This window comes from Brassica rapa, chromosome A08 (genome assembly GCF_000309985.2).
Source record: "Brassica rapa cultivar Chiifu-401-42 chromosome A08, CAAS_Brap_v3.01, whole genome shotgun sequence".
Classification (NCBI taxonomy): domain Eukaryota; kingdom Viridiplantae; phylum Streptophyta; class Magnoliopsida; order Brassicales; family Brassicaceae; genus Brassica; species Brassica rapa.
The window spans coordinates 14,080,692-14,106,855 of NC_024802.2; the positions used below are offsets into that span (position 1 = coordinate 14,080,692).

The window sequence follows — 26,164 nt, forward strand, 5'->3', positions numbered from 1 at the left end:
GATTCAAGCCGCAAGGACGGGGACGTAATAGGGTACCGTACCAAAGGATGTGGTACCTACCAATTACAGACAGATTGAAAAGATTGTATCAATCAGAGCAGACTGCTGCAAAGATGAGATGGCATGCCGAGCATACTCAGACGGATGGTGAGATGACTCATCCATCAGATGCAAGAGCCTGGAAACATTTCAACAAAGTACATCCGGATTTTGCTAGCAATAGCCGGAATGTGTATCTCGGATTATGCACAGATGGATTTAGTCCGTTCGGAATGTCAGGGAGACAATATTCATTGTGGCCAGTCTTTCTTACGCCATACAACCTGCCACCGGAGATGTGCATGCAACGGGAGTTGCTATTCTTGACGATATTGATACCTGGTCCGAACCATCCAAAAAGGTCCCTGGATGTTTTCCTACAACCACTGATAAAAGAGTTGAAGGATTTGTGGTCAACAGGGGTGAGGACGTATGACTGTTCAACGAAGACGAATTTTACGATGCGAGCTATGCTTTTGTGGACCATAAGTGACTTTCCTGCATATGGGATGTTGTCTGGATGGACTACACATGGGAGATTTGCTTGTCCATATTGTAATGGAACGACAGATGCGTTTCAACTGAAGAATGGTAGGAAGACAAGTTGGTTTGATTGTCATCGTCGATTTCTTCCCATTGGCCATCCTTACCGAAGAAACAAGAATTTGTTTAGGCACAAAAGGGTTGTGAGAGACACTTCTCCACCATATCTAACTGGAGAACAAATTGAAGCACAAATCGACTACTACGGAGCTAACGAAACAGTTCGTTGGGGTGGTAATTGGCATGTCCCTCGTAATATGCCTGATTCTTACGGTGTTCATCACAACTGGCACAAGAAGAGTATATTTTGGGAGTTGCCATATTGGAAGGATCTTCTTCTGCGCCACAACCTCGATGTGATGCATATAGAGAAGAATTTCTTTGAGAACATCATGAATACAATATTGAATGTCCCAGGGAAGACAAAAGACAACATAAAATCGAGGTTGGACTTGCCGGATATTTGCTCAAGAAGCGAGTTACATATTAAAAGCAATGGACAAGTTCCCGTTCCGATATTCAGACTGTCTTCAGAAAAAAAGTCGGTGTTGTTCAACTGGGTGGCATCAGAAGTGAAGTTCCCCGATGGGTATGTTTCAAATCTCTCTAGATGTGTTGAAAAGGGTCAAAAGTTCTCTGGGATGAAGAGTCATGATTGTCATGTCTTTATGCAACGACTACTGCCCTTTGCATTTGCGGAGCTACTTCCAACAAACGTACATGAAGCACTTGCAGGTTCGTAGTGTTTTATATCACAATAATTTTATAACGGTCTAGTTTGCAAAATAATATACGACTAACAATGTGTTTAATTGTGGTTTGGAATGGAAATAAAGATGGGGTTTGGAATATATGAAGTAGAAGATAAGGAATATGGGGTTTTGGGGTTTGGGGTTTCGGATTTTAGGGATTTAAACGTACTGCTCGTTAATTCCTCGTAATTTGACGTCGAATGTACGACGTAATCCTCGTTTATTCCACGTAGGACAGAATCGTCGTAAAGACCTCGTAAGGTATATTGACGTAAATACCACGTAAAGTAAATGACGAAGGAGGCACTCTTTAATTCCACGTAGGACAGAATCGTCGTAAAGACCTCGTAAGTAAATTGACGTAAATACCACGTAAAGTAAATGACGAATGAGGCACTCTTTAATTCCACGTAGGATGATTTCGTCGTAAACACCTCGTAAGGCCACAAGGAGTTTACGACGAAATTAAAAAAAGCGGGGCACGCTAATTCCACGTAAGCCAAAATCGTCGTAAAAGAGTCGTAAACTAACGACGATATTACGACGAAAATATTAAAAATACTAAAAAAAGAAGAGAAGAAAGATGCTTGAATCACATCTGGCGAGACTTACGTAAGTCTCGACCACATGAGTTCCAAATATCTTCTTCTCTTCTTTTTTTTCCAAATTTTCTAAATTGGTGAAAAGCGGGACTTGCTACTTCCTCATAGTATAAAAACTAGAAAAAAAGAAAAAAAGAAAGATACTGGAATTATATGTGGCGAGACTTAAGTCTCACCCACATAAATTCTAATATCTTCTTTTCTTCTTTTTTTTTTCAAATATTTCTAATTTGAAAAGTATTTTGGTGAGGAGTGTGATTTGAGATAGGGTATGTTTTGTGAGTTTGTGTGTATGGTTTGAGAAGGAAAGTTGTGGGTATTTATAGAAAATAAAGGCTCGCTAATTCCTCGTAACTGGTTAACTCGTTAATTCCACGTAACCCATTTCGTCGTAAAAACGTCGTTAACGAAAACGCGGGCCTTTGTATTTCGTCGCTATTTCGTCGTAACTGAAAACGCGGGCCTCTGTAATTCCTCGTAAGTTTACGAAGAAATTACGAGGACAAGTAATCTTATATAAATCCCGAGCGAGCTCGCTCCGTCTTTCCTCTCCACTTCCTCTCCACTTCCTCCCTAATTCGTAGCAATGGTAAGTCTCTCTAATTCCTCTCTAGTTTGATTAGTTTAGGATAGATTAGGTGGTTAGTATAGGGAATTTAGATAGGTTTACGGATCTTATGTTATTTAGTGTTGATTAGGTGGATAATGTTGGGAAAGTATATGTCCATGAAAATTTAAAAAATTAAATTTTTTTCTCAGGTTCGAAAAGGTAGACTTACTGCCCATTACAGAGAGATGTTCGGTGAGCCGGGTAGTCGTTTAGACCCGTCGTCTTCTTCAGCTCCCGGTTCTTCGGGTCAGGAGACTGTCCCCGAGACTCAGTACACTCAGAGAGTCATTGGATCTCCTTCTTCTAGTGCACCATCGGTTCTTCACGTGCCTCCCCAGATGCCTCCTCCTCCTGTGCCTCCTACGATGCCGGCACCTCCGATGCCCGCGGCCGAGATTCATCCCGATTTGATGGTGCCTCCGAGTGCTCCTTACTCGCAGTACACCGTAGAGGACATTCTCGGTCTGCCAGGCAGAGAAGGTTTACCAGTCATCGACCCCGTCTGCCAGGCAGAGAAGGTTTACCAGTCATCGACCCCGACCGACCGGACGGAACTTTATGGTATGTTTCATTATTTTTTTATTCTTTTTAAATTCTTTTATAACTTTAAAAAATAATTTATATTTTAAATTTGTATTTTTCAGGTGGGGGATTGACGGATGTCTTGCATCGGACGTAACCGACACGATAAAAGGTTACTTCTCCATGGCACATCCGAACTGGAAAACGACGCCCCACTACGTCAGAAAGACGTGGTTCAAAATTTACGCTGTAAGTTCTATTAATTAAATATATATCTTTAAATTTTTTTATTATTTATATATATATTTTTTTCTGAAAAACTAATTATAAATTATTTTTTCCAACAGCAAAAATATAATTGGGCCTTGGGGATCACTGAGAGGGTGAGGAAGAAGTTTGACGCGAAGGCGAAAGTTCGCTTGTTGGACACGGTCTCCAACTGGAAGGGTGACTGGATCGTGAAGGGGTATGAGCGTGGCAAACCAGCTGAGCTCACCACGGATGTCTGGGATGGCCTCATCCGATATTGGCGTCTTCCTGATTCCATTAGAATCGCCCAGTCTTGCTCTAACTCCCGTAACACAGTCGATGAGCACGGGAACGGGCCGATGCTTCACACTACGGGCCAAAAACCCCACGCCGGTGTCCGTTTGGAAATGGTAATTAAAAATTTAATTATATTAAATTTTTAGTATATTTTTATATATATTCTAATTAACAACTTTCTTAAATGTTTTTTTAGGCCAAAGAGACGGGAGAATTCCCGTCTCTTATGCAACTTTACGAGAGGACCCACAAGAACAAGGCGGGCCGATTTATAGATGGCAAGTCCGAGCAAATCTACAACGATTTGGCTGCTCGGGTTGAAGAACGCCAGACCCAGCTGACCCAACAGTCCACCGATGGATTACCCGTCACCTTATCCACACCTGAAGTGGATAAGCTTTACGAGGAGGTAAATTTTCTAAAATTTTAATTTTTTTAAATATTCATTTAATTTAACTTTAAATTTTTACTAACAAAATTTATTTTTTGTTTTTAAGGTTGTCCCTAAAAAAAAGGGACGGACGTTGGGGATTGGTTCCGTCAACGATGTTCCGAGAGCGACATCGTCTTATGTTCAGCGACGGGATGATGAAGTCTCTCAGCTGCGTAGGGAGTCCGAAGAGCTGCGTAGAGAGTCTACTCAGCTGCGTAGAGAGTCTACTCAGCTGCGATCTCGTATGGGTGGACTCGAGGGCTTCTTGGACGTTGTAGCGGCCACAAATCCGGAATGGGCGACTTTGTTGAGGACCATGCGACAACAAAATCCTATCCCAGGCCAGTCACCGACCGACGACTCACATGCCGAGGCGGATGTTCAGGCGAGGAGTGATGAATTCTACGAGGCGATTAATTAACGACCACCCTTAGTTCTTTTTAATTTCGGTTCTTGTATTATGAATTCAAAACTTATTTATATATAAAATATTTTGGTTTTGATTTTTTTAGAATTTTAATTTTATTAATAATTTAAATAATTTAAATTATATTTATAATTATAATTTTTTATATTTCTATAAAATAATGAAACGAAGTAAATTCGTAGCTAATTTTGCGGCTTCTTTACGTGGAAGCTTAACGTGGTTTTTACGAGGAAACATTTACAAGGAAATAACGTGGAAATCTATCAAGGTTTTTACGTTTTCTTTACGTGGAAAGCTGTCAAGGTATTTACGTTTATTTTACGAGTATTTATTTACGTGGATTTTACGAGGAAAGTTTTTCGTGGTATTTACGAGGAAACTTAGCGACGTACTTACGTGGAATCTTTACGTGGTCTTTACGACGAAATATCTTCCTTCGCTTTTACGACGAAATTATTTCCTCGCTAACTTACGACGAATTAGCGAGGATATATGCGTTACGACAAACGTATAACGACGAAACGTGTTTTCTCGCTAATTCGTCGTAACACTGCTTTTACGACGAAGTAACGAAGAAAACTGCCCTCGTAAAACTTGTGTTTTCTTGTAGTGTATATTCATTAGATAAATATTAAATACTAGTTTTTCTATGAACTCAAAGTTCGGATTATATTTATTTTCAAAATTTAAAGTTTGAAGCTATTCACATCCGGACCATGATTAATTTTAGTTTATTTAGACACCAGTCAAAATATAAATTATAAGAAAATAGCGATTAAAGTAATGAATTTCATATCCATCTGAATTAAAACAAAAAACTCGAAAACTAAAGAGTCAAAATCCTCAAATTTTGAGAAGAGCCGGATTACTTTATCACTAATGGGTTTGATGATTTGGGGATTTTGTCTTTCTAATTTTTAAGTTTTAGGTTTTATTTCGGGTCAACTGGAAGTATTTTTTTGTTTAATTTGAATTTTATTTGGTGTTTGATGATTAAGCGTGTATATACAGTAAATCTTATGATATAGGTGTGAACTGATTTTGAACTTTAAATTTGAAGTAAATACGATTCAAACTTTGAAATTCATGGAAAACTGGTATTTAATATTTATTTAAAGGGTATATAAAATGTAGGCTTAACTTCGTGTAGATATGACGGGTATTTATTGTGTATTTAATATTTATTTAATGGGTATATGATTTTTGAAGGGAAAATAGATAATTAACCATTTAGATGATAATAAATTTGTTGAACTTATAATAATGTTTAATGAATTGGATTATTTGTGCATATGATTTGATCTCCACTAATTAAACAATATGATCATACTTGCCCGTAATCTTTAATGGATATCGTTCCATTATTTGATTCCAAAAAGAAATGTTTCATAAAATTTGGTTAGGTCAAGTCAGGTGTAGTGTGAACCAAGGTTTAAGTCTAAGATAAGGTTTACTCTTGTATTCTTATGAAATAAGTTGCATAGCATGAGCCATGCCATTGCGTTGCACGAGTCCGAGTCATGTTGTTCAAACTACTTAACTGATATTCCTTAAAAACTCAGCATTCTCACACATATTCTTTCATATAAGTCTTCAATGTGAACAAAGGTCTAAGATAATGTTTTTTTTTTTTGTTGCTTAAAAGGTCTAAGATAATGTTTCCACTTGTATTCTGAATTTCTCAATATGTTGCATAAGTCATGCTGTTTTGCTTTGCATGAGTCATGGCTATTCAAACTACTAATATTCTATAAGAACTCAGGATTCTCAGGCATATTCTTTCATCAGAGCTGGCATCAAATAGTTGATTATATAAAATTCCCGATGCAAACACCAACATTTGCAACCTTATATTCGAATCCATAAGATAGTTAGGATTCTCAGGCATATTCTTTCTTTCTTTTTTCACCAACAAAAATGGTTCTGCTTTGTCTTATTTGCATCGCTAATAACGTTTCTCATAATAACTACTATACTATAGTGGATAAATTCGTGATAAAAAAGAGAGACTATAGTTAGACATATTAATTAGGGCTGAAGCCCGCAGTCCGAGTCCACCCAGCCCGAATCCGTCTAGTCCTAAAAATTACCAGATTTAGATTTAGTTTTATAAACCCCAAAAAATTAAGTATTTCAGGTTAAATTCATTGGGCGTTGGATATTTTATGCCTAAGTGGATAAGACCATCTCAAAAACTTAAAATTTTATATTTTACCTTAAATATTACCATTCTTGCAATCAAACTATTATTAGTATTAATATATTATTTTAATATTTTTATCTAAACTCTAATAAAACAAATATAAAAGTTGTTAATGCAGTTTATTGTTTGATCATTACAAGTAGAGAAAAAGACTAGAATAGCATCAAACCAAGTTTTTGTTCCCAAAGTAGCACTCAAGGCTCAAAGTCACAAAAATAGGTTTCATTAAAGAGGTAAATATACACTTATACCCTTTGGGTTAATTAATCCAAACCTTAGGGTTAGAGTTAAGGGGTGGGGTTTTGGAATTAGGGTTTAAAATTTTATAAAAAATAAAAACTAAAAAAAAAATAAAAATTTAAAAAACAGTTTCAAAAAAAGTATTTTTAAATTATAAAAAGAAAATTTTGAAAAAAAAATAAAAAAAAATTTTTAAAAAAAAAATTCAAAAAAAAAATTATAAAAATTTCGAATCTGAAAACATATAATCTGAAACTATAATTTTTTTTTTCATTTTTTTATTTTTATTTTATTTATTTTTATTTGTTTATTTAATTTTAAATCAAGGGTATTAGAGATATTTTACCCTTTAATGAATGTCATTTTTGTGACTTTCTCCTTCTAGTACTATTTTTGAGACATAAACTTCAAAATGTGCTATTATTGACAATTGCCCTTACAAGTGTCACGTTTTAAATTTTACAAATATAAATTTGACCATATTTTTCATAAATTTTGTTCTTGTATATTTAATTTTAGTTTATATTTGATTATTTAAATCTTATTAAATTTGGTTTGTTTATAATATGTTTTTAAAATATACGAAAAGTAAAAAAAAAATTGATAAAAAAGAAAAGTTTAAATTCATTTTATATTTTAAAACAAAATATGAAACTGTTTTCTTAGGTGAAAATTCACATGTATTAAAACGATAGAAATAACAATAACAAATTATTTTTCAAAAAGCCAAAAAAACCCGAAAAACCCTATAGCTCTATAAAACCCGAGTCAGACTCAAATATTTATGGACTCACCGGGTTTAGACCGGGCCGGATCAGCCCGAATTAACACCCCTAACTATAGTGGATAAACAAAAAAAATAGAAAAAGCAAAGCATTTCACCAAAATCATGGTTTAATCTCCCGCAACAAATGACATTATATAAAGAAAAAAGACATTACAAATAACACGAAATCGTCCAAGTACTATAAAACGAAGAACACACTCAGCCGTATGAGTAAGAATCAATCCGTACCATACCGGAAACTATACCGGCCAAGGAGTGATAACAGATTAATCTTTACATTATTGCTTAAAGTCTTAAACGCTTCCCTCCGTAGTAAACAGGTTAAACCAACAAAAAAAATTGCTCTAAGAGAGAAACGAACGTAGTCTAAACCTGTTTACCTTGTGCCCCACCATTCCAAGCCTGTAACAATCAATTGGGTATGGTAAGGTGTGTGAGGATTCAAGATGAATAGATCAAAGTGGAAATCAAGAACTAGCTAACCTTAGCTACTACCCTTTTGTTTGAGGGTGATTTTGTCTCCAAGACTTAGAGCAATCCCTTGCGTCTTGCTCCTTATCCTTATGTAGCCACTCAATGCTCCGTCTGTTTGCTTCTCGATACTCACGTTCACAAGAGCATCCTCACCAAACACACTTTTTGCGTATAAGTTTGCTGCAAGGAACCCACATTCTCCTTCTAGTTCAGATCTGCAAATAGACAAAAGCATTGGTTAGTAAGAAGAGTTTCGGTCTATAAGAGAAGAAAGAAGAAATAAGAATCTGAACTTACGGGCCAGTGAGACACTTCATGTTTGTAGATTTGATTATGTGGTCGAGGAACTCTCTTTCGTTCTCAATCTTGGTGTTCACAGCAACCTGACATGAAGACCACAACGCAAATGGTTAAACACCAAACTCAACACAAAGTGTAAAAAGGTTTTTGTGTGTGACCTTGTTTTCCCATTCAAACTCTGCCCACATGGTTCTGAAGGCAACATCTGAGCAAACAGCAGGGGAGATATAGTCCATGATATCAATGTGAATGTCGTTAAGAACCACGACGTTTCGCTCCATCACATTTGATGTCTCATAGACGATGTTCCCGAATATGACTCCGGTCTCCGTGGACGACACCTTGATGTTTGCCTTTATCTGCATGCTCGTTGCAGGTGCAAGACTATAGTTTTGAGGACGCTCAACAAGCTTGAGATCACCCATGGTTGCTAACTCCAAGCACAGATTCTGAAGAGTTTCCTTTGTACGGTTGATAACAGTAACCTCGAGTGCGATGTCGTAGTGATGGACTGTCACATATGCTTCAGCATAGACTGGATCACTGAATCCTGTGAGTTGAAGAATGCGGTTGAGTTTGTTCGCATCGTTCTCGTCCTTGGTGAACTCTCCGGTAGCACGCTTTAGGTCATCTTGTACCTGGTCTTCCAACTCAAGTTGACTCATTCCCTGAAAAAAACTTATCATCAGTAATTTGATGTACTGACCCAAAAAAATGTAACCAGCCACTATAAACTTCTGTTATCTTTCAATTTGAGAAAATGGTAACCCATAAAGCAGAATCTACGTATAAGAAATGAACAGATTTCCAAAAAACTCATAATAATAATAATAAAGACAATGAAGCAAGCGATAGTTTGGAAAGTAATATTACCTTCCGGCTCTTTAGATGGAAGAAGTCAATTAGATCATCAGGTTGCGCATGAGTTGTCTGGGTCTTTGCCTTAAGTTCCTCCATCTCTCTAAGTTGTTTTTCAGATATCATCTTGACAAAACTCTGGCGGCAGGATTCCAACCATATCTTTTTCATCTCATCATTCCTATGGCAAAGCAGTTTTATGCACAACACAATCCTCTCATATGAATCATTATCAATAGGGTGTGGGGAAGCAGGAGACTGCCCAAGTTGCAACATGGAAACCATGATCAGCAACGCCTGTGTGACTGTCTTGTTCACTTCAGTTTTAGATGGCTGAACCTCCTCCAACCTAAGAACAAGTTTGGTCAATGTGCACGCAACCACTGCTCCTAGGAAAAAATCACCAGTTAGAAGCAGTGCTCTCAAATTTCCAGAAGTCAGTGCTCCTTGAACAACTGTTGGTGTTGAGAATGTGGTTTCAGAGGCCGCGCTTTGGGTAGCATAAGTACCATCAGCAAGAATCACGGGCTTTCTCGAGGACACCATGGCAGAAGAGGTTGGCTGAATCTTCTTTGATGCCTCAGTTTGCTCAGATTCCTCAGAAACAGAGTAGAATGGTAACTCACCAAGGCATTGCTTAATGGTTGAAATGCCACTCTCAACTTCCGAAAGTGAAAGGCAATACTCCCCAATGATCCACAGTGCACAAGGGCAGACCTTTCCTGCGCGAATCTGATAGAACGTGTCCAGCAACCTGGTTATGATTGAAACTCTTAACTTGGGATTAGTTTCTATTATCTCTCTAACGAATGAAATCACGTCAAGTGCTGAAGCCACATTGCTATCTCCCAAGAAATCCATAAGAAGATGGACCACTGTGCTTGCAACTTCGGGGAACTTAACCGCGCAAGCATGGATTGCTTGAATAAGCATTTGTCTGTACTCTCCATTCTTCTCAAGCTCTCCACTCTGTGTCTTTACAACTTCTTTCTTCAACATTTGAACGACCTCATTAATGTTGTGATGAGTAATCAAATCAAGGGCAATGTCAAGTGTCTTCCTGCGAATATCAAGGTTTGGGCTTGAGAGTACTCTGAGCACATCTATTATTAACTCAACCATGATATCTCTGTGCGATGACTTAAGCTCACTCAACCGATCGAGCAAAATAAGCTTCACATTGTTGTCACTCTGAGAAAGAAGAAGTTGACAGTAGGTGTTGGCAGCAGCCCTAATAGCAGTAGGGGCAGATGAGAGAGAAACAAGCGTCCCGGCACATTCATAGATAACTGCAGACGAAGTGGCACTTAACAGAGAAATGATAATCTTAATATATTTCCCCTTCTCTGCTGGTTTAGTCTTGCACACACTTCTAATTAACTCCAGCACCACCATCTGAAGCGATTCATTCCAGTCTGAAACCTTGTCAACATTGCTCAGAAGATAGTTCACAGCTCGCTCCTCAGCACAGGTAAAGAGCATCAGAAACGCATTTCTCTTGGCGGACGGATCTTGTTCTGTTGACAGAGCTTTCTCGATCATTTCAGGTGCATCAACGAAAAGCTGCTCGCCGTTTGGAAGCTTATAGATCGACATGACGGCCAGAATCGCATTCCTACGAACGAAAGGATGACGGTGCTCCAGGTTTTGCAACACTGATGGAGTCAAAGGCTCCACTATTTCAGTCTCCTTCAACCGGCAGAGAAACCTCAGTGTCACTCCACGAATGTACTCATTAGGATGCATAAGGTTGTTCCGGAGATTCTGGCAAATCAAAATCATTTCAGGCAGCACCTTCCCCTTGGAATCGGTTTTCTCAATCAACTCCAGGTACAGCAGCAGAAGCTTCTGGATCGTGTGGTCTTCAGAAGGCAGCACGTATCTAATAATAGTTATGAAAAGCTGAGGAATGGTTTCACCATTCAGCAAAAGCATAACCGCCTTCTTCATGGCATCAACTTTCGCTTCCACATCGTTTCCTTCTAGAGCTTCTTTAATCTCCTTGGCAACTGCTGGAGTCCCTTTGTCATAATGTACAAGCAAAGTACTAGACTTGTCCATCTTTACGGTCGCTGCACAGAGAGTGAAAGAGAAACCAAAATGAGAAAAACTTTGAGCTCAAATAAAACGGAACATCATGCAAGAAGAATCACCACTACAGTATAAGGCATATAGAAAGTGCATAGAGAAAACAGGAACCAAAAATCAGAATTTCACATACAGATCAACATATTAAAAAACAAGATAAGTAAAATGTTAATGTTTCGTGCGGTTTACAGTTTCAGTTACTGAGCACAAGAACCTTACTAGCTCGTCAAGTAAATCTTATACAAGAAGTTCAATAGTATCCACATACCTACTCAGCAATAATCTACACCACTCTACTTAAATTTCTATACAATGTATGAAGCATGTCTCCGCATTTGGAAATTCAATTTTTTACAATCAAGAACTCTGTTCTCCAATTCATGGTTTATGAGCAAACATCACATCAAATCACAATTACAGAAGAAAAATCGGTAATGTCGAATCCTCAGATCCAGCTACAAATACGATCAAAACATTAAACAAATATCATTTTCAATAAATAAATAAAAAATAGCTTCGGATCCAGTAAGATTTCAAAACGAATGCACATCTCTCTATCGAATTTGAAGAGCATCGATCGAATCTACATAGTTTGCAGTCTCACTCAGCTGCATAAACACGAAGATCGGGTTCCTAAGGGAATCGGATCGAGATCAAACAGAGAACGTCCGAGAAAACCGATACATTGTAGATTTACACAAAGGAAAAGGCGAAAAGGAGATCGATCTCTACATAAAATCTGGATCATAGGTCGTGGTTAAGCAGAGAGACGAACCTCAAGGTGGGAGATCCGGAGAGAGAGAGAGAGGAGGAGATCCACGGAGTCGCTAAGCTATGGATCCAAGAGAGATTTCGGATCTCGTGAAACGAACACTCACGCGGAAAGTGAGATGAGAATGTACGTACGATGGTGGATTGGATTCGTCTTGTGTTTACTCGTCGAGATGCGCGATATTTATTTTCTGCTTTGCCTGATTTGGAAACGAAGCAGGGAACGATGGAGTGAACCTTAAAAGGCCCAGTGATTGATTGATTGATGGAAAGCCCAGTTCTATAGAAGTTGAGCTATTATAGTGTTCCTCTACGTGTCTAATTGTTTTCATTATATAAGCCCAATCTTTATAAACCGAGCTTGATTATAATTATTAAACTAGATTTTTTTTAACGCGGTTAAATTTCTTTTTATTTTAATTTATAAAAACGAAAAATAAAATTATTGCAAATTGTAAAAGTTTAATTAGATATCCGTTCTTCTTAGAATTATGTTACTATTGTGATGATCGGTTTCATCCAATTTTAGCAGTGACAACAATCTTATATGTTGATAATTAAGATTTAATGAAACAATTTGTTATCTATTGATAAACGTTTATATAGCCAAATATTACTTGATAAAATGTAATTTGTATTTTGAAGATAACTAAAATATATAATCCATTTGTTAGTTTAGGTTTTATAACCTTTTATAATAATGCTGGTACATAAAATTTTGAATTCTGAAAAATTCTAGGAAGAATTCATGTTTACCACTTTCATGGTATCATTAATCATTTTTACCACAATTAAATAAATAGTTTCAAAAATATATTCTTCATTAAATGACAAAAGACTCTTATACATTTGTTCTCTATATATATAATAAATAATTATTTAATAAAATAATAAAATTTAAAAATTTAAAAGTTTTTTTATGTTTTCGAATTATACTTTTTCAAATTCAAACTTCTTTTTATAATTTTTTTTCGAACTTTTATTTGAATGAATTTTGAAAATTCTTAAATCAATAACAATATATTTTATTAAGATTTTTGAAATCCAAAAACCAACAATAATGGAATCTCAAAATTTTCAAAGTTCATTAGAATTCAGTTACCAATAACTCTCATAATCATCAAATCATACACATAATTCACCAATTTCCCTAAAATCAAGTGAATATTTGAATGGTGAGACCAAGTGGTGGAGTAATTAATGGTCTTATTGCTCTCAAAATCAGATATCCGCACATCCTTTCCCATGATGAGACATATCACACATCACAAAACATAAATTATCCCACAATGAGACATATTCACAATAGAACATAAAAAAAAAAGATCAATTATTTTATAGTAATTATTACAATTTTCTTTAAAATCAACAAACAATTACTTAAATGGTTTGGCCTAGTTTTGTAGTAAGTAAATGTCTTATTGATCTGAAAAGGAGGTCACCACATAACAAATAAAAACTAGACTCAAATAACACTAAGTTATATTATAACAAAATTAGGACATTTTCTTAGAATATCATTTATTAAAAAAAAAAAAAAAACAAATATACATTTTCTTTGTAAGTTTTAGAATTTCGTGATTAGAATTTAAAGTTTAATATCTAAGGAATAGAAATGGAATTTAAATTTTACGAATTAAACTCTCTTTTTCTAAATTAAGTGTTATTTTAACTGTTTATTAAAATATATTTTAACAATTACACTTGTAACACCAACGTGACATTGTGAAAAAAAATCGTCAACCGCAAAACTATGCTACTTGAGAAACTAAACATTGATAGTATAAACATATAATAAAAAAAGACAAGATATTTAATTAGAAAACCCTAATCAACAGAAAAGATGATTAGATTACAACTAAATTGTTGATTTTTGGATAGTGTGGAGTAATTTATCCACTAATACTATAATTTGGTTTACCACTTTACATGAATGTATTAATACATTCTCATTTCATCAACTCCAAAAACATTCCAAAAAATAAATACAAAGAAAAACATTACTACACATTACTTTGCAATTTTGATTATGAATGAATAGTTTAAACTAATTTCATTCGTTGACAAAAAAAAAAACTAATTTCATTCATCTTATTCCACCTATTTTGATTCCATTAATTCTATTTTACGGTTACCATTTACATATATTTATACTGGTGGGTATTTCCACAACAATGAGAACCATTATCAAGATGTATATCTAAATGAAGGGGAAATTTTATATGGAAAATTGAAATAGCGGACCGTAGTTTAAGAGGAGAAATTAAATTGGGTCTACGAGTGAACGAAACAAGAGAAAAAGCCCAAAAATCAGAAACTTTGAACGACGTCGTGACCTCCAGGCGCCAGCTAAAAAAACGTCGACTCTGTTTTTTCTTCATATACTGGCTAGAGACCGATTATGTGGTCCGGTTCACTTCAGGTCTTCTTCTCTTCGGTTAATTTCGTAACCGAGGTTTGAATCGAGCCGGTTAGTCGAATTAGCCTACCGGATTTTACTGGTTAATTTCTTCCGGCTAAAAAAAACAGAAACTAAACCATTTTTCCCCAGGTTATACAGAGAGAGGAGCAGCGTTCGCCGATAAGTTTCGCGATCTGTGATCTTAGGAGGAGAAACGGAAAATGGCGTTCAGAGGGAAGGAGATGATGAAGAAGCTGGTGAAGAAGGTCGGAGCGGAGACTCTAACGCCGGAGCTGAAAGAGAAGCTCAAGGCTTGTGTTCCGGATTCCAAAGTCGTGATGGGCAGAGCCAAGCGCGGTCTCTACGCCGGCCGCCATATCCAGTACGGCAACCGCGTTAGTGAAGACGGTGGCAACAAGTCAGTCTCTTTCCCCCTCTCTATCTCTTTGCTTTTAGAGCTTGTGATGCTTTTGGTGTAGATGAATAGCATCTAAGAAGCTAAAATGTTTGGTTTCTTGAGGCTTACTAGATTGTTAAAATGAATCTTGATTTTCGTTTGAAACTATCTACTAGCTCTCGAGATCATGCATGCCTTTCTAAAGATTCTCACTTTGGAGATAGAAATGTAGGATTCATGTATCTCTGTGTGACTAAAGTTATCTACTTTAGAGAGATAGAAATGTAGGATTCATTTACATTTTGTCTGACGAAGTTATCCACTTTGGAGTTATGTACCTCTGCGTGACTAAAGTTATCCACTTTGGAGAGGATTCATGTACCTCTGTGTGACGAAACTTGCATTCTTGATCGAATTTATGTAAATGGAATACGTATATGTTTTTTTAAGTCCTTCTATAAGTCTGAATGGTTTTGTAACTTTTTGTTAATCTGAAAGTTGTGACTTTGTGGTGTGATTTGCGAACAGGTCAAGAAGATGTTGGAAACCGAACGTCCAAGAGAAGAGATTGTTCAGCTACATATTCGACCGCCACATTAAAGTCAAAGTCACAACGCACGCTCTCCGCTGCATCGACAAGGCAGGAGGGATAGACGAGTACCTGCTTAAAACACCATACCAGAAGATGGACACAGAGATGGGTCTTTTCTGGAAAACCAAAGTGGAGCAAAGATACGCAGAGCTAGGTCAAATGGAAGTAGCCTTCTTCAATCCAGAGGACGAAGCCAAGTTCGAACAAGGGTTCAAAGACTTGAATATAGCTAAGAAAGAGGCTCGTAGGGAAGCTCGTAAGGAAGCAAGAAGAAAGATGTATGGAGATAAAGGCGGAGAAGAGAAGGGTGAGGAAGAAGCTTCTCTCGAAGCTGGAGGGTCAGAATCACACCAAGATGATCATGGGTGGTTAGAAGCTAATGCTTAGAGTGCTGTCTGGCTTTTCTTTTTTTAATGCTGAGTTTCTTCAACGTTTTGGATTTTTGGAAGATGAGAGAGGTAAGTGATGTTGTTGTAGGTTATAGGTTCGATTCCTCCCCTACAAATGAATCCATAAGTAAGGTTTTAGCTTTGATCAATGTGGAACAAAGGTCTTGTAATGAGCGGTTTACACCCTACTTTGGAATTTGGATCTCTAGATGCAATAAGTTCTGTTGAAGAAAAACTTGCAAAAAGACCTTCGAAGAGTAGCCTTCTGCATATTCTCAACACAGTGTATCGAGGACTGTGAAAATAACTTTTTCATTGAAAGGAGAAAACAAAAAATGTAAATGTAAAAAGTAAAAAGTGATGTCAATGCGTTTACAAGCTATCAACTCTGAACAATGCTAAGACTATGTTACATACACAGGCAATACAGCAGCTATTACATGCTTGTTTGTTTGTATCTTTCTCCCACAGTATCTCCACCAAAACTTTCTCTTGATTCCCTTATCAGCCTGCGTTGTTACACAGAGCTTGAAACTCGCTGGGGTGGCCAAGTTATTAATGACCTTACAACAACACGTATATTTCGTATTCATATACAGTGGCCCGAGTCTGTGGCTGCAGGACTTAGATGTGTCTCTCTCAGCCATCAGGTCCATTTCTTTGAACCGTCTTGCTACCAAAACCACTGGCCCGTTTCTTTGAACCAGAGCAGCTTCCTCAGACAATTTGCAAATATCCAACATCACAAACATTTGAATTTCACACCCCTTCTCGTTCCTCAAACGAACGCAATAACATTCTCTCCCGAAGCAACGGCCAGTCTTCGCCAAGTTGAGTTGGATTTAGCTCCATTGCAACTCTAAAATCAAGCAAAGACACCGAATCCTGTTCTTGCGTTATGCCAGACAATTGGTTGCCAGTTTGTATCTGCAAGCTATTACTCGGCCACACTCCATTTACAATCTCCTCTCTGCTCCATCGTGACCGAGCTCCAGACAAATCAACGCATGATTTGATCAGTTTCTTCAGGTACACGTCCAACACGTTGCTCAACATACTAGAACACTCCGCTGAAACTCCTCCAAGACCATGTGCTGCTGCAATACTCTCCATCCGCTTTCTCATCATCTCTGCGTCTGATAATCCACCACTCTCATAGCAACTAGTGACGTCAGCCCTGGTCGAAACTGGAACTGTTCTGCGGGTCCCACCGACACTAGCTGCGCAAAATGGTATCCCTAGAGGTGCCGTTACAGGACCCTTGGAAACAACCAATCTGCCTCGCTCACCTTGAGCTTCATCATCTACGGCCTGACCTTTATCCGGTATCTTCAGACCTCTTTCATCAGAATATAGACTTGATTTATGATAAGCAGACGGACCAAAGTCCTCGTTCTCAGTGTTTCTATTACCACTTTTGTCTTCTCTACTACAAAGTGGCTGATGGTTTGGACCAAGTGGACTAGGCCTATCTCTGACTGTCCCCACACACGTTCCAGACCGAACCTTATGTAACACCCCATTTGACCGAACATGATCATTCCTATCAGGTCCATCTTCTTTCCCAAGCACCAAAGATTTGTGACCAGGAGGTGGGGATTTAGCAAGAGATGCGTTTCTCAAGATGGAGTGAACCAACTTGTTGTGTAGAGGAAGATTCTCCCTCCCCAAAAGACGGTGACACGACTTATCAAACTCACTCTTAGTAAGCTTCTGACTCAGAAACCTCCCCAAGTAGTAAAAATACCTTCTAGATCTCTCAACCCCAATCTTCTTCACAATATGCGCTTTCAGCTCGGCCAGATCAATCCTGGGATGATCTTCAGGACGTTGCATACTTCTCTTTCTTCTTCTTTTCTTCTTCTTCAACCGATGGAAACAGTCAGAGACGCAGCCTCTCAGCGTCTAAGCTTATCTTTCACACCAATAAATCCAACTCATTAACTTATTGTAGCTTCTCAAACTCAAACCCAGGAGCATTTCAAGAACCTAGCTGAAGCTTTTAGTGCGAAGCCAAATCTCATCAAGTAATACTATTCAGCTGACTCCAAGAAGCTTAAATCTCCACCTTGGCTGATTCAGTATATATATATTACAAACCCTAACTCAAAAAAAAGTTACCAAATCAATCAAAAAGTCACCAACTTCACGAGCGGGTGAGAACACGAATCTGCATTTTTTTTAATCTCTTCCACGCCCAATTCAGAAGCTGAGGAGTCGAGAATTACCGGAAATTTCAGCTGGAGAAAGTCGAGATCAGTGGAGTTGAACAGAGCACACGAATTCGAATTGATGAAGATGGGGGAAGCGGGCAATGAGAAGCGGGACCCAAAGCTTTGTAAGACGAGAAACAAGTGTTTGGAAGATTGAAAATTGAGCAACTTTTTTTTTTTTGTTGCTCAGATTGACCGGAATTTCGAATTCAGACAAAAACCCGAACAAAAGAAAAAAAGTATGTAACTTTCTTCTTCCGACCAAACCAGTAGTGTTCTTCTTCTATCGGCTTGTCGGATCAATTCTTGGTGGGCTTGTTTGTATTGCTTGCTCTCAGATTTGAATGTCTGAAAGTTTCGCTTTCTGTGTGTTTATTATTGCCCTTTCGATCGCTGCTTATTGGGTTTTGTTCGTTTTCTTCTTCTTTTTTATTCTGTGGAAAAAAGTTTCATAGCTACACGAAGTTTACACTAATATGGTGGAAACTATCCAATATATGAAAATGTGTTAACAACTACACGAAGTTTATGTTAATACATGTTACATGTACGAAGTAAATAATAATATGGTGGCAACATCACAATCGGGTTTAATTGATTATAAGCTAAGTTAATGGGGTCAATCTGTAATTTATTAAACTTAATAAACTTAATGATTTATTAAGTTTAATAAACTTAAATTGATTTTATTAATAAACTTAGTAATTTAATAAACTTTAACTTAAAAAACTTAATAATTTATTATACTTAATAAATTTATTAAACTTAATAAACTTTATAATTTAATAAACTTAATAAACTTAATGGTTTATTAAGTTTAATAAACTTAATTGATTTTATTAATAAACTTTTTAATTTAATAAAATTCAACTTAATAAACTTAATAATTTATATACTTAATAAATTCATTAAACTTAATAAACTTAATAATTTAATAAACTTAATAAACTTAAACTTAATAAAAATAAATTTATTAAACTTAATAAACTTATTAAACTTGATAAATTTAACAAATTTATTAGGTTTATTAAGTTTATTAAATGATTAAGTTTATTAATAAATGATTAATTTTATTAAATTTATTAATAAATGATTAAGTTTATTAATAAATGATTAATTTTATTAAGTTTAATAAATTTATTAATTTTTATAAGTTTAATAAATTTATTAATTTTTATAAGTTTAGTAAATTTATTAAGTTTATTAAGTAAGTTTAATTAATTATTAAGTTTATTAACAAAATCAATTAAGTTTATTAAAATTAAAAAAAATATTAAATTTATTAAGTTTAGTAAATTACGGATTGACCCCATTAACTTAGTTTAAAATCAATTAAAACCGATTGTGATGTTGCCACCATATTATTATTTAGTTCGTACATGTGACATGTATTAACATAAACTTCGTGTAGTTGTTGACACATTCTCATACACTGGATGGTTTCCACCATATTAGTGTAAACTTCGTGTAGCTAGGAAACTTTTTTCCTTATTCTGTCTGTGTTTTTTTTCTCTGTCTCTCTCTCTTGATAAAATTTGCTTATTGTGTTCAAAAAAAGTTTGTTTCGCTGCTCCAGTTTCAAACTTACAACACAAACATTAAAGATTCAGAAATAAAAATAAACAGAGACACAGTTTGACTACAAAAAAGAAGCTAAAGAGATAAGGAAATGACAAAAGACATTGGTAGAGGAGACAAACAGTGTGGGATTGAAATCTAAAAGAGATGTCTCACATACTCCTCCTACCTCATAATACTCTCCTACTGCATTGGGTTGTTCTTGTTGTGTACAGCTCTTTATTTTCCCCGTCCTTTCCCTCGACCTCTTCCCCTACCTCGCCCTCTTCCTCTTCTCGTGTACGCCAGGACCTTGCTAGTATCCGGGCTGCTACTTGCCGAGTTTGAGCTCGGTAGAGACTGGTCTCCTGGGAGCCACTCTTCTTCATGCGAGCCACTCGAGTCGCTGTTATTGTTTTCTTTGTCAATCGTGCCATCTGAGACATCATCAGGAGTTTCAGCTACATGCTGAGAAGCCTCGGTTTCATCTGGTGGTTTCGGTTTTGGTTCACCTTCCATAGCCACTGGTGAACTGCAAAAAACAAAGGCATTGTTTATGTCATCTTATTATCATGTCAGACCAACCATACAAAGGAGCTTGTGTTTTCACCTAGGTGATGAAGATGGGAAACCGTTAGAAGCAGGATGTGCTGCCCCTACTTCATCAGCTTCTTTTGATGTTTCAAACACATCTTTTGGGATACAAAGGTTCCCAGTTGCTCCAAGAGCCAATACAGCTGCATATAAGAGTGCAAGTAAATAAAGAGAACCAAACTAAACATCATCCAAAACCAATGGTAGTAACAAATCCAAAGTGTGTTACCATTTGTGGTGTCTCCAATAGTCGAGCTAGGTTGGATCAAGTCGTCATGTACACCGGTTCTACTATCAAATACGGTTGAGAAACTTAATGAATACACTGAAAAAAAAAAGGATCTGACAAGAAGAAACCTTTGAGGAGCGGTTGTATCTTCAGATGTCTTGACTCCTTGTGTGGAGATCAATTTCATGTCCAAAACAACTCCACCTTATCAGAAGAAATTGAATCCATCAGACAGACTTATATGATATCAAACACGAGGGAGTGAATACAAGGAAAGGATGAAGGGAGAAACTAACGAGATCTAACTCCTGTTTCTTCAACGTCTTGGTTAGCTTCCGTAGTCTTCAATCAAGTAAACACACACAAGGAGGGAATTCAAAATGAGATTAAATTTTTTTTTGTCATAGAAAGACATGGTGTTAAGAGTGCTTGCTTGTTACCTGATTATGTTCAGAGGTCGGTATCGTTGACTCTGGTGGAACCCCGCTTTGTTCATTTCGTAAAGCTGAAAGAACGGGAAGCAAAATTAGTTACAGCTTTGTTTCATGTTGTCTCTTGCTGAGAAACTATTTCCACATACAGAAAAAAAATACCTCCATCAACATAGGTGATATGTTTAGGTTCCAACGGTGCTACACTACTTGGGGATACAGTTTTAAGCATTTGCTCTGTTGCTTTAGCTCTGACTTTACGAATTTCATCTTGAATATTCCATGACGGATTGGAACGGGATCTCCTTTTCATCTGCAATTTTGGTACCAAAAAAGTCAGAATGCATATTCATAACTCTAGAGAGCCTCTAGAAGTACACGCTCGTATGCAACTTTTCTTTTGGTAGATGAACAAAAAAAAAACATTTAATCATAAGAAAAGTAAGCACTGCACTGCATAATATATTGGAAAGCTTTCTGATGTACCTTGGAAGAGGATAAGTTTCCAGCACTATAAGGAAACGGTGTCCCTTCATTAAGAAACTGCATCCCTGCTGGTAATGGTGACCGAAACTCTGAGTTGTTTGCAGCCGGAGATCCCCACGGCAGACGAGATCGCATATATGACCTGGCCACGTCCACAGGAGATCCAGCACCATCTTCAGTTGCCTGGAGATTGAACATAACTTTGCTGGAGATGGTGATGTTTTTACTAAAGCAGTGGTAAAATGGTGAAGATGAACAATTCTTATGAACTAATTCCGACAGATAGACATACTCATAATCATTAATCAAATGGAGAGAAAGCATGACATTGAATTTTAGTATAACAGCAAGTAATGACTCAGGGAAACAAAGACATAAGAGCAGAGTTTCCAAAACTTACTTTGGATTTTGAATTGGATGCTGATTTCTTCTCTTCCAACCATCTTTTTGCTTCCATGACAGCTTTATTGGACATTTCACCCACATTCACCTCTAGAAATAAAAAAGCCAGAAGATGTGTTATCACATAGACTAGTCCAGTTAGATTGCACAGTCTACCATCAGTTACATACCACTTGTCAATCCATTGTCACTATGCCTACCCTCATTAGAAGCGAGGGCACTGGGATGATCTACAACCCTCGCCTTGATGATATCTATTAATCTATCTCCCTCTTCCCTGAAACCACATAGACATCATTAAATAAATGTCACATATATAATATATTTTCAATATATGGCTACGAAAAAAAGACACTTCGAAATACCTTGCAAATGTTTCTTGCATGAGAAGCTGCTCAATTACACGCTTAGAACCGAGTCTTTGGATGGTTGATTGCTGGGCATTCACAAGGTCCTATTAACACCAAACACACATCATACTCAGTCCACATAAACTTAAATCATGCTTCCATTAATTACATTGTTGGAAAACGTTAGCTTTGTGAACTTTACTTCTACGAAACCATCTACACATGCGCAATAAAAGCTCGAACCAGTGAAAAGGTAGACTCAGTACCAAACTACCAAAAACTTAAACTACAATCTTCAACAACACCAACCACTAGTCAAAAAGAGCTGAATCAATTATGTGAAGTGTGAACCATGGATTTGAGAAAACCGATCATAAGAACACTGTCTCTAACCACGTTCAAAACATTGACATAAACGACAAGGGTGGTTAGTAACTCTACCATTGTTTCATCTTCTGCAAACTCAGTGATGTTCTTCTCAACATCCTCATCACCTTCAATATCTGAAAACAAGGAGGAGACCATATGAAACTACTTCAAAAGAGAGAAACGAAGACGCAAAGCTGGCTAGTTTTCTCAATCCAGAACTACATTATATATGAAAAAAGCTTAGAGCTACATTCTCAATTCAGACGGGGCATAATGATGGGTCAAACCTAATTGAATCCGTATATGAAAAAGCTTAGAGCTTGAGGATTAATACGAAGTTGACAGCTTTTAAAGTAAGTAACTTTAGCTAAAATAGAGTAACAGTACTTCACCAACCATTATTGAAGGAAAGAGAACAAAAGGAGAAAGCTTTTAATCAAAATTCAAAATTTGAAACCAAACGGTAAGTTTCAGATTCCGACCAAGGTTTCAATCTTTCAAACTAAACTTGTCTGAGCACAAATGAATTTTATTACACACTGTTAAAAGTGGGAAGCTTTGAGTTAGACAACACATACCTGAAGACGAATCCTCACCCTCCGAAGAAGATGAGGAAGACTCAGAGAAGACGACGGAAGAGATGAATTTCCCGGCGCCGGAGGCAATGGCGGTGGCAGGTTTGTAAACGAGCCTGGAGATCCAACTAGGGTTTTGCTGAGGAGGATCCCGAGATCTTGGAGCAGGGCGGTCATACGGCGTCCTAACGACGGAGGTCCGGCGTGGTCGAACAATCTTGCCTCCGGTTCGAGGCTGACGTGGACCGGCGTAGCCGGAGACGGAGTCCATGGGAGGAGGAGGAGGGAGAGAGTTCGTTGAGAGGGATTAATCGGAATATTAAGGAATTTGGTCGTTATTTGTCGTCTTGTTGTTGTTCTCCTCTATTTTTTTTTTATTATTGGGTGAAAAGTTAGTTTCCTATATTACAGGCCAACTGTTAAAATTTATTTCCCCTGATAAAATTTAGCGAAGTAAAAAAAAGTACTGAAATAATAATTTTTTCTGTATTTTAAAGGTCAGGTTTTAATATTAAAAATAATAAATTTTTGTGTTTATTTGTTGCCTTTATTTCAATCAATCAATATTGCACCATTCATATTCTTACACTTAAGTTTATATTTAAAATTTAAACAAAATACATTAACAAAAATCTAAAACATCAATTTCTTAAATATAAAAAAAAATATAAAACATCATTCTTTTAAATACGATGGGATTAAAGTTTAACTATAATCATTAACAATGAATATTTTTTTTGAACCACAATTAACAATGAATCAAAATTGAGTTTTTAATTCATGTGGTGTACACAAAAGTTGATCAAGGCTAGACAATCTACTAAGCAATGTCAAGCAATGTCTCATATTAGTTTCTGAGCTTGTGCCAGTTATTATCAAATGTGATGTGTAGCAACAATTCCATCTCTCAAAATATTTTTCTTTTTTTGGGTCAAAATATATATCTTCATTGTTGAAAGACGAATGTAAGAGACGAAACACGGTACAATATCCAAAAAAAAACTTTTTCTGTTTACGTTTTTGTACAAGAATGCTACTGCCACAAAAGAAAGGAAGAGAGAGAGAGGTCCAAAACCAAGAACATCCACCATTGACTACGAATAGGCTGGTCTGCTTCAATCTCCAGGTGACAGAGAGAGAATAAAAACAAGAAGTTTAATGTATAGAAAATAAGAAGATAAAACACAGAGTGTAGAAACAGCAATGATACCTAATTTTCATAGAAACGGGAACGATGTCTTCTTAACCTGTAAAAACCAATAGCATCAAGCAACATCCATCACGTAACACCATCATATAAACTATGAAAACAAGAATGTATATCTATGTAGTAGATGAATCTGACCTTTGATGCACAGAGTTACTTCTGTTAACTCCACTTGTAGTGGTGATGAACTCATCATCAATCTCATCTACTCTATACTCCGGGAACTCAATCGACGCAACCGAGCTGTCATCAGAGTTGGAGTTATCATAGCTAGAACGGCTACTCCCTCCTCTCCTTGCTCTTCTTCTGTTCCTCGCATTCCTTATATTATCAAACATCTTGTAAAATATACAAGATGTCCACCAGCTTCCTTCATTGCCAGCCACATCCTCAAACTCATCTCCAGTATCATCATCTCCATACTCAATCACATAGTCTCCTAAAACAACTCCTCTCGGAACCTCCGAGTGAATCGTGCTCAACACGTCGATGATCTCAGACGACTGCTGGAAATTCTCCCAGTCGAGCTTCCTCGCGGGATCGATCTTGGAAGGACGAGAGTCCGGATGCTCTGACTGAGCGTGCTTGCGAAGCTCCGTGTAAGTACCCGTGAACCTGCACCGTTCTTCCTCGCAGCAACGTTGTTTCTCGTCAAGACGGAGACGAGCTTCTTCCACAATGACCCACCCGGTGACTTCTCCTCTGCAGAGTGGACACAAAGGTTTGCAACTCTCTTCTAAGACCTTTGACCTTGGCTCATCAGGAGGAGGAGGTGGTGGGTCTGTTCCGTATGCGGTGATGAAACGGTCCAGACAGTTGGAGTGAAGGTGGTCTGTGTTGCAGACGAACGCACGGCATCCGTTGTCGTAAGATGAGCACTGGAGAAGCACGCCGTTGTGAGGGGAGTCTAAGCAAATGGGACAAACTAAGTCGTCCCAATTGATCCTCACCTGGCTGCAAAAGGTCTTTGCTTGAAGGTGGTTCTCGCAAACATGTTGTAGCGCCGCCATAAAGTTCCAAACTTGTTTTAAGTCAAGTGTCTATAAACAGAGATTCGATGCAAACCCTTCTACCTACGTCATTCCTTGATAAAGCAGCCTGCGTATGCAAGTAAAAGGAGACAGCCTGTGAATAAGAATGCAGAGAGACGATTCGATGGAGGCTGACTCATAAAGCCTAAACCTTTGGAAACGATTCAGTCTCTGGTGAATACACACTACAAACCCAGTTAAGGAGACTAGCAGAAATGAGAATTGGATTCCAAAATCAAACCGATTCAGAAACCTATAAGCAGAACCCTAAGCAAAAAAGAGCTAGAAACAGATCCAAATCAATAAATAAGCAAACACATCTGAGAAGCAACAATATCAACAGAGAAGGATCGAATCGAGAAGTCGAAGAGGAGGAAGAAGGAAGAAGGAGAAGGCTGACCTTTGAGATTAGCAGTTTCAAGGGGAAGAAGACGAGATGGGGGTTTCTTGTGGGGGATAGAGTGTTTCAAGCAAAGCCTCCTCCTTTTTTTTATCTCTCTCCTCTCTCAGTCCACCATGTACTACTTTTACCTTTTCAATCATTATTAAAATAAAGGTTTACTTGATTAGTCTAAATATTTTTTAAATGCTGGTTATAATATTTTAGTATATGTTCAGATCGCATAGGGAAATGATGTATTGATTGATATAATGTTGGAAAACATGTCACTTGTGATTTTACAAAGAGAAATGTCACTACACCTAATATTAAAAAAAAAACATTTTTTTAATTTTTACTTTGTGAC

The 26,164-nt window shown here is 37.1% G+C and overlaps 5 protein-coding genes and 1 long non-coding RNA gene across 13 annotated transcripts; 2 read left to right on the forward strand and 4 right to left on the reverse strand.

The window, feature by feature from the left end:
• Positions 1 to 4,919: 4,919 nt before the first annotated feature.
• LOC117127482 lies at positions 4,920 to 6,463 on the forward strand. The gene is made up of 2 exons (XR_004450542.1): positions 4,920 to 6,082; positions 6,120 to 6,463. It is a non-coding gene; the product is annotated as an uncharacterized LOC117127482 (long non-coding RNA).
• Positions 6,464 to 7,780: 1,317 nt separating this feature from the next.
• LOC103834608 (coatomer subunit beta-1) lies at positions 7,781 to 12,457 on the reverse strand. Of its 2 annotated transcripts, none has more exons than XM_033278004.1 (5): positions 9,352 to 11,397; positions 8,637 to 9,146; positions 8,476 to 8,561; positions 8,188 to 8,393; positions 7,781 to 8,106 (listed from the first exon to the last, which is right to left on the reverse strand). In XM_033278004.1, exons 1-4 carry the CDS (start codon positions 11,395 to 11,397, stop codon positions 8,189 to 8,191), a joined length of 2,847 nt encoding a protein of 948 aa, XP_033133895.1. In that variant the 3' UTR covers positions 7,781 to 8,106; position 8,188. The 2 variants fall into 2 exon arrangements, with proteins under 2 accessions (XP_033133895.1, XP_033133896.1); XM_033278005.1 differs by lacking the exon at positions 7,781 to 8,106 and adding an exon at positions 12,200 to 12,457 and having other exon boundaries at positions 8,189 to 8,393; positions 9,352 to 11,408.
• A 2,186-nt stretch (positions 12,458 to 14,643) lies between these two features.
• Positions 14,644 to 16,203, forward strand: LOC103834609. The gene is made up of 3 exons (XM_009110677.3): positions 14,644 to 14,665; positions 14,747 to 15,014; positions 15,522 to 16,203. Exons 2-3 carry the CDS (start codon positions 14,818 to 14,820, stop codon positions 15,970 to 15,972), a joined length of 648 nt encoding a protein of 215 aa, XP_009108925.1. The 5' UTR covers positions 14,644 to 14,665; positions 14,747 to 14,817; the 3' UTR covers positions 15,973 to 16,203.
• A 67-nt stretch (positions 16,204 to 16,270) lies between these two features.
• On the reverse strand, positions 16,271 to 17,836 carry LOC103834610. Its single transcript, XM_033278010.1, has one exon. The coding sequence runs from the start codon at positions 17,808 to 17,810 to the stop codon at positions 16,734 to 16,736; it is 1,077 nt and encodes a 358-aa protein (XP_033133901.1). The 5' UTR covers positions 17,811 to 17,836; the 3' UTR covers positions 16,271 to 16,733.
• Positions 17,837 to 19,710: 1,874 nt separating this feature from the next.
• LOC103834611 (protein KAKU4) lies at positions 19,711 to 23,616 on the reverse strand. Of its 5 annotated transcripts, none has more exons than XM_033278008.1 (13): positions 23,184 to 23,568; positions 22,678 to 22,739; positions 22,252 to 22,340; positions 22,057 to 22,163; positions 21,885 to 21,976; positions 21,485 to 21,667; positions 21,161 to 21,311; positions 21,008 to 21,072; positions 20,864 to 20,891; positions 20,696 to 20,771; positions 20,568 to 20,629; positions 20,355 to 20,481; positions 19,711 to 20,276 (listed from the first exon to the last, which is right to left on the reverse strand). In XM_033278008.1, the coding sequence occupies exons 1-13, from the start codon at positions 23,449 to 23,451 to the stop codon at positions 19,985 to 19,987; spliced, it is 1,602 nt and encodes a 533-aa protein (XP_033133899.1). In that variant the 5' UTR covers positions 23,452 to 23,568; the 3' UTR covers positions 19,711 to 19,984. The 5 variants fall into 5 exon arrangements, with proteins under 5 accessions (XP_033133899.1, XP_033133900.1, XP_009108929.2 ...); XM_033278009.1 differs by having other exon boundaries at positions 20,568 to 20,626; positions 23,184 to 23,567; XM_009110681.3 differs by having other exon boundaries at positions 20,568 to 20,626; positions 20,864 to 20,909; positions 23,184 to 23,561.
• A 469-nt stretch (positions 23,617 to 24,085) lies between these two features.
• Positions 24,086 to 26,015, reverse strand: LOC103834612. 3 transcript variants are annotated; one of them, XM_018654029.2, is made up of 4 exons: positions 25,819 to 26,015; positions 24,526 to 25,485; positions 24,391 to 24,427; positions 24,086 to 24,293 (listed from the first exon to the last, which is right to left on the reverse strand). In XM_018654029.2, the coding sequence occupies exons 2-3, from the start codon at positions 25,395 to 25,397 to the stop codon at positions 24,391 to 24,393; spliced, it is 909 nt and encodes a 302-aa protein (XP_018509545.1). In that variant the 5' UTR covers positions 25,398 to 25,485; positions 25,819 to 26,015; the 3' UTR covers positions 24,086 to 24,293. The 3 variants fall into 3 exon arrangements, with proteins under 3 accessions (XP_018509545.1, XP_009108930.1, XP_018509546.1); XM_009110682.3 differs by having other exon boundaries at positions 24,086 to 24,300; XM_018654030.2 differs by having other exon boundaries at positions 24,088 to 24,290.
• Between the last annotated feature and the right edge of the window lie 149 nt (positions 26,016 to 26,164).

Excerpts from the sequence above, each read along its gene's own strand:
- LOC103834609 (XM_009110677.3), top strand. The coding sequence starts at position 14,818 with ATGGCGTTCAGAGGGAAGGAGATGATGAAGAAGCTGGTGAAGAAGGTC. Across the intron at positions 15,015-15,521 it reads AGTGAAGACGGTGGCAACAA|GTCAAGAAGATGTTGGAAAC; the intron begins GTCAGTCTCTTT and ends ATTTGCGAACAG.
- LOC103834611 (XM_033278006.1), bottom strand. The coding sequence starts at position 23,451 with ATGGACTCCGTCTCCGGCTACGCCGGTCCACGTCAGCCTCGAACCGGA. Across the intron at positions 22,740-23,183 it reads GGGTGAGGATTCGTCTTCAG|ATATTGAAGGTGATGAGGAT; the intron begins GTATGTGTTGTC and ends CCTTGTTTTCAG. Across the intron at positions 21,977-22,056 it reads TGACAATGGATTGACAAGTG|AGGTGAATGTGGGTGAAATG; the intron begins GTATGTAACTGA and ends TTTTATTTCTAG.
- LOC103834610 (XM_033278010.1), bottom strand. The coding sequence starts at position 17,810 with ATGCAACGTCCTGAAGATCATCCCAGGATTGATCTGGCCGAGCTGAAA.
- LOC103834608 (XM_033278004.1), bottom strand. The coding sequence starts at position 11,397 with ATGGACAAGTCTAGTACTTTGCTTGTACATTATGACAAAGGGACTCCA. Across the intron at positions 9,147-9,351 it reads TCCATCTAAAGAGCCGGAAG|GGAATGAGTCAACTTGAGTT; the intron begins GTAATATTACTT and ends AGTTTTTTTCAG. Across the intron at positions 8,394-8,475 it reads ATGAAGTGTCTCACTGGCCC|ATCTGAACTAGAAGGAGAAT; the intron begins GTAAGTTCAGAT and ends GTCTATTTGCAG.
- LOC103834612 (XM_018654029.2), bottom strand. The coding sequence starts at position 25,397 with ATGGCGGCGCTACAACATGTTTGCGAGAACCACCTTCAAGCAAAGACC. Across the intron at positions 24,428-24,525 it reads AGTAACTCTGTGCATCAAAG|GTTAAGAAGACATCGTTCCC; the intron begins GTCAGATTCATC and ends TGGTTTTTACAG.